The sequence below is a fragment of the Danio rerio genome, chromosome 4 (assembly GCF_052040795.2).
Source record: "Danio rerio strain M-AB ecotype USA chromosome 4, GRCz13ab, whole genome shotgun sequence".
Taxonomy (NCBI): Eukaryota; Metazoa; Chordata; class Actinopteri; order Cypriniformes; family Danionidae; genus Danio; species Danio rerio.
This window is the reverse complement of record NC_141024.2, coordinates 9973546-9984574: the sequence shown is the minus strand read 5'-3', so window position 1 is coordinate 9984574 and position 11029 is coordinate 9973546. Positions and strand designations below refer to the sequence as shown.

Sequence of the window (11029 nt, the reverse complement as noted above, 5' to 3'; positions counted from 1 at the left end):
ATACGGAAATTAAGACTTACAATTATTTAACAACATTTTTTTGTGAATTTAAAACTTTAAGGCCCTGCGGATACTGCACTGACACTCAAATCCTCTCCCATGGCCTCACAGGATATTATTAGTATGTTTATTATACAAGTAAATGAAGACATGCTACTCCTCACAGAGTCTACTGGTGGTATACCACTGGTAGATGCCGCCATGCGTTACAGAAACCTACTCACTGAACCAAATACACTAAATTTAAATGACCTTTATTGAACACATTAAGCAGTTTTAATATAATTTTGTATCCATGAGTGATAGGCAGATACTCGAGTGAACACAGCTGGCTTCTGAGGTTGGCATTTCTTGCTGCCCCATGTTGTTAATCCTACAAGGTGGTAAATCCCGTTTTTTGCACACACAAGGGGTGCACCCGAGTCCCCCTGCAGCAAAATATAAGGTGATAATACTTATAGTATAATACTTAGGTGAAATATGAACAGTACATGTAGAATCCAGAGGTGTTGAAACTACTGTACCAAGCAGGAGGTTGAGGCTGCTGCATGCGCACACAGGTGGGACTGCCTGTTGAAACCGTCACCCCAGCCAGCCCTGCAGGTTTCTTCAGAAAGAGGCTTAACTCTAGCCATATGTAGAATCTCAGGCTGCAAATCCACTAATAAGAAAGGAAAACATAACTTCGACTGGTATTTAAGTGTGCTCTTAAAAGGAGGAGCTGTTTGTTCATCATCAGCAAATGATCATGGCAGGATTAATTTAGATGAAAACATTACATTCCCAATTCAATAAGAGATTATAGAAAAATAATAGAAGAATTTAAGAACATTTTACATTAGAGATTATTTAAATTTATTATATACTTGATAAAAAAATTATAAATCTTTAAAAAACATTCATTAAAGTGCCCTTAAAGAGGTGGACCACTACCATATTTTAAACTTTAGTTGATGTGTAATGTAGCGGTGTGAACAAACATCTCTGAATGTAAGACGTTCAAAGTTCAATGCAAAGGGAGACATTGGCTTTTACAAAGTTAGCTTAGCAAAGCCTACAGCAAACAAAGTTTGGGAACTACAAAAATATACATCCAGGTTAATGTCAAACCCTTTAGGTCACACAAATACGCCCTGCACCCGAGTGAAGGGGTGTGGCCAGAGGCACTGTAATGTTATAACAGAGATGCTTTTTGGTGATGTGGATCTGATCTGCGAATCACAGCACATTATGTCAACTGTCCAATCAGAGCCTCTTGAGGGCAGGTCTTCAGGGGAAATATGACAGTATGTTAGCCGAGTAGCTGTATGAATTCAAAGTAGGATATATGAAAAAATAATGTGATTTTTTTTACAAATGAAGCATGAGCACACATTGATTTGCACCCCATAAACACAATCAAGCCTTAAGAACACACTCTGGACCACCCCTTTAAGAATAGCAAGTGCAAAGTTGCAACAGAACATGCTTTGTGATGTTACCATTAATTATATTTGCGAAGTCAACAACTCAAGATTCACCTCATTTACGCTTTAAAAGTGTTCTAGTTTTTGTTAATTACTAAAAAATACATTACATGAGTGACAAACAACATTTATGCTTATTTTTAATTTATATTTGTATTTTTTCCAAATGTTTTCATAAAGATGATCATGATATTCAGAGACATTACTAAAATTAACTAATTAGTTTTCTTCATTTATACAATTTTGGATTAAGCCTAATATATTCCAGTCATGGAAAAGCTAAAATGGCTGCAGCAACATTTATGCTGATTATTTTTTAACTGTTGAAAACTAAATCATTTAATCTTTGTTTTTAGGCTCATTTGATGAATAGAAATTTAAAACAGGGCTTTTATTTAAAACAAATATTTATTTATTTTTTTACTGTCACTTATGAGATTGTGTATTGTATCAGATAAAAAAAATTATTTACATTTTATCTATATTTTAAAATAGTCCATCTTAAAGCATATGCACATACAGGACATGCTCTTTGGAGGATGGATTTGATTGGACCTTTTTTAGCCTACATACAACAAATGGTTTGTTAAAAAGAGGATGAAAAATACAATAATATAAAAATGAATTAAAATAAAATAACTCCAGACTACCTTGATCAGCAATTCTAGTCTATAAATGTAATGTGAATGTTATGTCAGGTTGATTTACTGCACAGTAAAACAAAAAAATCCTGGTTGCCTTAAATTTAAAGCTCAAATTAACCTCATGAGTCCATTGAACTTATATCATGTTAAACTGACTTACAATAGCTTGCATAACTTATAAACTTTAGTTAGAACATGATTAACTAAGTTTAATAAGTTACAATGGCCTAAAACATATGCTGCCAGGACCAATTATATCATTTCTTTACAGTGTGCTGACTTACATGTAGCTTTTCTTGGCCCCCAACCAGTTGTCACACAAGATGAGGAGTCTCCATTAACCAGTTCATCATCTTTATCAGTTATGCACACTGGAAATATCAATGGCCCTGGATGGAGAACATATTACAAGTTACACAACTAGCTGTGTAAAAACACAAACATAGTCATTTGATTCTATACCTATGCGAGCTGGAACAGTTAAGTAGATCATGGAGAGATCAGACACTGTCCGGTTCCTGCCATTGTGAGACAAACTCTGAACGCTTTCCACATCTACAGTCTGACCAGACATGAAGTTCAGGTCATGAGCTCCCAAGACCACCACATCTCCTGCCCTAAGAGACAAACTTTGTGAACATCACTGAAAGCTTTTACATACAGACGCACTTAGCTGTATATGTATTTGCTTATTTATTGATTTATTATTTTTTTGCACATTACATGGGAAGATTAATATTGCATAACTTTTTCAATAAGGGATAAACACTTCTCATTAAAACATTATCATTTTTTTTTTTCAGTTTAATAGGTGGTAAATAACTTAACATTTTTCTTGGGGATATAAAACATCCATCAAAGTGCTCCCAGTATGGACATCTGATCTTACAGTCTTTAAAATTGTATCTGTATATGTAAAAATTGTATTATATCAGCATTTCCTCTGGCGCAATTGAGCATTTTGGTAGCCTGTTTAGCATGTTTAGCTGAAGCACATTGCCGATATATTATTACATGTATTGAAAAGCTCATTCTTGCACCACAATCAAGGGATGTCACTTCATGCTCCTGGAGGTCAAGTGTCCTGCACAGTTTATAGTCAATCAGCTCCAACATATGTTCTCAGAGGTTTCCATTGAGTCTAGAGCTAAACTCTGCAGGACAACGAGCCTCCAGGAAAAGATTCAAACACCGCAGATTTAAAAGATTGAGCATCCTAAATCACATCGAAAGGTTTACCCTCCAAAACACATCTTCAACACTGTACATGGAAGTCAGATGGAGCTCTTCTAACAGGATAGTCATCTAATTCTGCTGTGTTAAATAAGAGAGACATGTACAATATGCAGATCTGTAAGGAGCGAGGACCAAGTTTGAGAAACGCCATTTAATATTGATGATAAAGATACTGTTTTTTTAATTGTTTCACTGCTTTTACCTTTACATTTAGGCAAAGGTAAATGCAGAACATGTGAATATAAGAGGGGAAAAAAGATTGAATAAAATATAGGGAACAGTAATGCGTCTCATCTGACCAGGCATCAATAAGCATAACACAAGGAACCTAGTAACAATGAATGTAAAATTGATCAGATGTATTTTGCTTACTTGACAAGACAGTGGCGTGGTGCCAGAACCCAGCGTGGATGAACGAGGACACCACTACAATAATGTGTGTCATCGTTCTGCAGACTAGCCTGCCACGGCCAGGCATTCGGACATGCCTCGCTCACATTTTCCACCTTGAATGCACCATTCTCAGTGGACACTACCTGTGCCAAACCATCAGGCAGTCGACAGGGCTCCGTCTTGGCCTGACCACACTGAGCTGAACATGGAAATGAACATGAACGATGACTAAAGCAATCGCAAAGGTACACGACTGTTAGGGGAAAAAATTATTTACCATCTGAATCAGCTTCAAAAGCAAGTTCACCTATAAAAAAAAAAAAAAAAACTTTTATAGCAGCAACTGATGTGCAAGTCAAATCTGCAAGGTCATACCACGCATGGACGACACCATCCACTGTCTGTAGTGGTATAGGGTGGTGTAGACCCCTGGTTTTTGAGCTCGACCACATCCGACCCCCCAACTGACCACTCCAGCAAGCTTGTACCTCTCACCATCGAAACACGAGAGGGGACCGCCAGAGTCACCCTGAAGAGACATCCCAAGCACACACGGGACAACATGTAACTCACATCAAGCTTAATAACTATAAATATAACAATACATTTGTGCATAATGACGAATGATAATGATCTGTTAATTTGGTTTATTTTACACCTTTCATTTGGCAGTATACCCCCTTGTTGTTAGCACATCTGACCATTGAATCCAGCTCATGTAATCAATCTAATCAAACAGTGAATTTAGCTGTCAAGGTCAGTGTAGTGGAATTAAACCTAATCATTTTCCCCAGCATTTTCAAAGGTGGCAATACAAAGATGCTGAAACTAGTACTGGATAGTGGAGGTTATTTTACTTTTGTACTTCAATTTGACAGCCTGGCTTGCAAAATGTCAATGTATTTATTTAATTCAACATTTCCCAAATTAGAACCAATCAATTCCACAATAATTGTAAAAATCTTTGAAAACAGGGCTTAATATCAAGCAGAGCTCCAGCACAATGTCATTTGTAGCTTTAGGTTTGCATTTCAATGGGTTCTGAATGGTTGTCAGTGTTTTATCATTTATTCCCCACATCTTTTTTGCAATAGTTGTGGTTTGGATTCTGCTGTTGTTTCTTATCTTTCTTTATCATAATTGTGCTTAGTGAAAATGACCCTTAAGAGTATAAAGAAAGAAAAATCTAGTTTAAAAATAATATTATGCCATGAATGTGATGCTATACCAAATACAGATGCAAACATTTACTTACCTGACATGCATCCATTCCACCTTCATTCGCTCCAGCGCATATCATAGACTTCAACACCTTCCCTCTGTAAAATCTGTTACACTTTTGTGGCTCATAGACCGTTACATTGACCTCCTGAAGTCTGGAGGCTTGAGGACCATCTATAAAAGAGACAAACTCCTCTAATCTCATATAACCACAATTAATGGAGCCCATTACACCGGTCATTCAGGACAAAGCCAATTCATTCCCTTACTCTCTGTGACGGAGCCCCAGCCAGTGACAGTGCAGGTTACCAGAGGAGGCAAGTCATTGTTAAAAACGCCAATAGGCCTCACAAATTTACTGAACACCAGCGGACTCTGCAGTTTCAGCAGGGCAATATCATTCTCGTTTGTCTTCTGGTTGTAGTTCTTGTGAGAGAAGATTTTTTGCACCTGTATGGACTTTTAAAAGAATATACAATGAGCTATATAAATTAAAACTGCATATAAGGAGGGAAGATAGATGTAAATAGACAGACACTTACTTCCCGTGAGGATTCATTCGCATTATCCAAATTGTGCAATCCAACCACTGCGTTCCACATAGATGGCTTTTTATAACTGCTCACACACATTGAATATGGTTTAGTCAAAATAAAATAAAAATGAGATTTCTTGTATTTTATGAACTATTGTGCCATTTTTTAGAAATTGCATGCACTTGTCTTTTAGCAAAATACATATGGAGGGCAACTGGCAACAGAAATCTTTAACAAAATGTGTTAATTTAACTAACATGTAATGTAATGTATTTTTTATTAAATGCCATGTCATCAACCAAGGTTATTTTTATGGCAAGTACATTTTAACAATGAATATACAATTAAAAACAACATTCAAATGAATAAATAAATTAAATAATATTTTTATCATTAATGTCCTAGCCAATTTCGCTCCATCAGTCCTTACGATCATTGCCTCCAAATAATCCTCATCCACCAAATTGGCTGTATCACTGTCTCTCCACTCCACCAATAGCTGGCGCAGTTATCCTGTGGCTCATCCAAGTGGATGCTGCATGCTGGTGATGGTGTGAAAAGACCCCTTCTCATGATTGTGAAGCGCTTGCACGATAAATGCGCTATATAAATCCACATCACTTACTTAATGCATGATAAAAATTCAAAATATTTTCCTGGTGTCACTAAAAATGAGTTCATTTCATTAAAAAAAAGGCTTTTGGAATAATTTAATGCAGGGCAGTCCAGTAAAATGTGTTTTACAGTAAAGGGAATTATGCAGTGCAAACATTAAGTGGGGTCTTCACCTCAGAAGAAAACTATGGGTTACTCTTGTATGTCCAATACGACCACTGATAAAAATCCCTTGATCAAATCTAGTCTTTAAATAAATTTTTTTTTAACCAACGTTTACAGTTTTGACCATGTCTATGGGCCATCAACCGCACCAGCCAATGAAACTGCAATATTTGAGAATGCATTTGCAATTTACATACACAAATGTCAAAAAGACGTCAATTGTGCTAATTGGTGGCAACTATAATAATACATTATGTACAGTTTCAAATATCAGATGTCTTTCATAAACACAGTCAATCTGTGTGCATTGATGATCAAACTAAAATGTTTTGTCTAAAAACTTAAAGTCTGGATTTTTGGTAGAACATTAGTGGTGTGTGAATTTTAGATGAAGTTGTGGTGCCCGGTGACTCAGAAAATGTAAATCAATAATGTTTTAAACTGGTGTTTCTCAACCACGTTCCTGGAGGACCACCAGCTCTGCACATTGTCCATGTCTCTTTAACCAAACACACCTGATTCAGATCAACAGCAGAGACTGAAAGACCTGTAATGGCTGTGACAGACAACGGAGACATCCAAAACATACAGTGCTGGTGGTCCTTTATCAACATGGTTGAGAAACACTGTTTTAAACAACTTTCAATTACTTACACAGACCAATCATTTTTCTTCAAAGGACCTTATTGTACCATCAGAAGTCACTGGTGTAGTTTTAGTTTTTCCTGCATGTGTTTTTTCTTTTAAATAAATGCAGATGTTGACTTGGAAGTATTTTAAATTCATCAAGTACAGTTTCAGCTAAAATCTTTATTTTAGTCTGTAGATGACAGAGGATGCATTTACCGTTTGAAGCAGTGACCGGCGGTAATAACCCAAAGCTGGTCGAGGATGGCCCCACCACAGGTTGGCACATCATTGTACTGCAGAGAAACCTGCCATGGCCACGAATGTGCCCAGGCCTCCTTTCCACCAATAATCCGGCTCTCCTCCACTTCATCTTCTGGGACGAATGAACGAATGCCTGCCAGAACTTAGAATCACAGAGAAAGAAACAAGCAATCATATTTGCATGCCAACAAATGTTTTTCATTTTCCACACAGTAAGAGAGACATTAAATTACATGTATTACATCATGCCATTTTGTTTTCACTATGCTTTGTGTGCCTTCTAAAAAAAAACAGCCAAATAGTGTTGAGTGTCATAATTCGGATTGTAGGCTTTTTAATGTGTTGAAATATGAAAAAGCAGTTTGGCAAGATAATACAATATTTATTCACTAAAATAGCGTCAGATAATAGGAAATTATATTACATTTTCACTCATTACAAATTGAGTTTAAGGATTATGAAAATAAATATGAATGTAATTAGGCTCATTAGTAAAACTTAAGGTGTGATATTTAGTATTGGGGTAAAGTTGGTTTTTTATACACACTTTCGGGCTTTCACCTTAATAATATAATTTCAGAAAAGTATTATTTGCAAATTCTAAATATTGAAATCATATTAGTAGCCTGGCCAATCCAAGAGGCCTACAACACTGTTCAAAGACAAATGAAGTGTTGTTTTGAAGTCATGCATGCGATTTCAGACTAAATATTTAAAGTATCATTTCACAAGTTATCAAAAAAAGGATCTGAGCTGAAAGGCAAAGCTCTTGATTTACTGGTCAATCTACGTTCCTACTCTCACCTATGGTCATGAGCTTTGGGTTATGATCAAAAGGACAAGATCTCAGATACAAGTGGCCAAAATTAGTTTCTTTTGCAGGGCGGCAGGGCGAACCCTTATAGACAAGGTGCGGAGCTCTGTCACCAGGGAGGAGCTCGGAGTAGAGCCACTGCTCCTCCACATCGAGAGAAGTCAGCTGAGGTGGCTCAGGCATCTGTTTCGGATGCTTCCTGTACGCCTACCTAAGGAGGTGTTCCAGGCATGTCCCACAGGGAGGAGACCTCGGGGTAGACCCAGGACATGCTGGAGGGACTATGTCTCTCAGCTGGCCTGGGAATGCCTCGGGACCCCACCTGTAAGAAATGTCTGAGGAGAGGGAAGTCTGAGGTTCTCTCCTAAAACTGCTGTCCCCCCACGACCTGGCCCCGGAAAAACCGTTGAAAATGAATGATTGAATGAAAGTTGTCAAAAATGAACAAATGTGAGAATATATCACCACTTCACCTCAAATTTAGTTGCATTATATTGTACAACCAAGTCAACTCAATCAATCACATGAGTCAGCCAACCCAGCAGGCACACGAACGACCTAAAACGTTAAAACAACCTTGAAGTAACGTTTAATGTCAAACGACGGAAAAAAAAAAACCTGCACATGACAACCTACGTTGAAATGTGGCTGGAAAAAGCAAGTTTTTGTCGTTTTGACGTTGAAACAACGTTTAAATAATGTTAAAAGGTGAACGATTTGAAATAGGTTAACAGAAACGCTATTATAAATCAGAATTGAGAAACTGGAAATATTTGCACAACAGCAGCAGAAGAAGAAAGCATTAAATTATACCTTACCGTCACATCCCTTATCTAAAATGCAGTCTGTCTCATATGAGGAGGCATCTTGAAGTAAATAACATAAACAAAAGAGGAGGTTACTGAAACATTGCACGAACACAGCACAACAATAATCAAAACCATCTTGTGAAATGCTTTATAAATCACCAGAGTCAGCTTTAGTCCACTTAAGAGTGAGAATTAAAATAAATAAATACTTTTTACACATGTTCATGAATATTAGTTGATAAAAATGAACCGAGAAACATCAAGAATCGACGATACACAACGCGAATATTAAACCAATTATCACCTGTGAGGCGCAATCAGCGTTAATTAGCTGAGTGCAGTAGTTCACAGTTTCACCGCTGGAGGCCGACAGAGACTGCGGATCTCTTATAAAACTGCACGCCCTGTGGGTCGAGATTGCGCACGAATCCCATGCTTTACTCAACAAATGTTACATGCTTGTAAAGGTTTGTTATATTTATAATCACCCAGAAATCAGTTTTCCTTTAGTCACACAGGGCGTTTAAACATGTTTTTGGTCATAACTATCTTTAATATACAAAGAATTATAACATTATAAATGGTTTTATTACTTACTTCAGTTGTTTAACAATGGTATTTCATATTAAGGAAATTAAACATTAATTTTAAAGAAATCAATGCATGTGTGATCACTTTTTATTTCTATTTTTAACATACAACAATTTATAATTAAAATATCCCAGCATAACTGTTATACAATGGTTTAGATCTTACCTCTCTGACAGGTCATTCAGGGTGTCTTGGAGGGGAGAGGTGTCCAACCTACAGCATCTAAACACTGGGGTACCTCAAGGCTCTGTTCTTGGGCCACTTCTCTTCTCCATCTACACATCATCTCTAGGACCAGTCATCCAGAGACATGGATTCTCCTACCACTGCTATGCTGATGACACCCAGCTATACCTCTCTTTTCATCCTGATGATCCCTCGGTTCCAGCTCGTATCTCAGCCTGCCTGTTGGATATTTCACACTGGATGAAAGATCATCATCTTCAGCTGAACCTCGCAAAAACGGAAATGCTTGTAGTTTCTGCCAACCCGACTCTACACCATAACTTTTCAATCCAGATGGATGGGGCAACCATTACTGCATCCAAAATGGTGAAAAGCCTTGGAGTAACGATTGATGACCAACTAAACTTCTCTGACCACATTTCTAGAACTGCTCGATCGTGCAGATTTGCACTCTATAACATCAGAAAGATCCGACCCTTCTTATCTGAACATGCAGCTCAACTCCTTGTTCAAGCTCTTGTTCTCTCCAAACTGGATTACTGCAACTCTCTACTAGCTGGGCTTCCAGCTAACTCTATCAAGCCTCTTCAACTGCTCCAGAATGCAGCAGCACGAGTTGTCTTCAATGAACCTAAACGAGCACATGTCACTCCACTGCTAGTCCGTTTGCACTGGCTGCCAGTTGCTGCTCGCATCAAATTCAAAACTCTGATGTTTGCCTACAAAGTGACTTCTGGCCTAGCACCTTCTTATCTGCACTCACTTCTGCAGATCTATGTGCCCTCCAGAAACTTGCGTTCTGTGAATGAACGTCGCCTCGTGGTTCCATCCCAAAGAGGGAAAAAATCACTTTCGCGAACGCTCACGCTCAATCTGCCCAGTTGGTGGAATGAACTCCCTAACTGCATCAGAACAGCAGAGTCACTCGCTATTTTCAAGAAACGACTAAAAACTCAACTATTTAGTCTCCACTTCACTTCCTAAGCTGCAATTGCCTCTTTGAATATCACACTAATTGTACAAAAAAAAAAAAAAAAAAAAAAAAAAAAAAAAAAAAAAAAAAACTACTAACACTTCCCTTCTTAGACTTTACAGACCTGAAACTTGCCTTTAGTACTTATTCATTGTTGCTCTTGGTTGTGTAAATTGCTTCCTTGTCCTCATTTGTAAGTCGCTTTGGATAAAAGCGTCTGCTAAATGACTAAATGTAAATGTAATGTAAATGTAATATAGTTTGTTTTAAGATTAAAAAAATAAATGTATAAGTATCTAATTAATAATAATGTATCATTTACTACACAGACACACAAATGCATTTTGTCTTGAGGATAATGCCGCATTGTTTCTTTAAAATACTGTCAGATTAAATCAAATGTAAATCCTGAATCACATTACAAATTCAATTAAAGATAGCATGAGCTGCTTACCATATTTATTCGTTGTTTTGTGTGTATTTCTTAAA

The 11029-nt window shown here is 37.3% G+C and overlaps 1 protein-coding gene across 2 annotated transcripts; it reads right to left on the bottom strand.

Annotated features, from left to right (window-relative positions):
• Nucleotides 1-233: 233 nt before the first annotated feature.
• ovch1 (ovochymase 1) lies at nucleotides 234-9097 on the bottom strand. Of its 2 annotated transcripts, none has more exon segments than NM_200145.2 (13): nucleotides 234-428; nucleotides 525-661; nucleotides 2395-2499; nucleotides 2573-2727; nucleotides 3719-3938; nucleotides 4017-4046; nucleotides 4115-4268; nucleotides 4995-5134; nucleotides 5230-5419; nucleotides 5503-5578; nucleotides 7123-7309; nucleotides 8800-8847; nucleotides 8950-9097. In NM_200145.2, coding segments are annotated over 13 exon segments (1671 nt in total). In that variant the 5' UTR covers nucleotides 9017-9097; the 3' UTR covers nucleotides 234-266.
• Between the last annotated feature and the right edge of the window lie 1932 nt (nucleotides 9098-11029).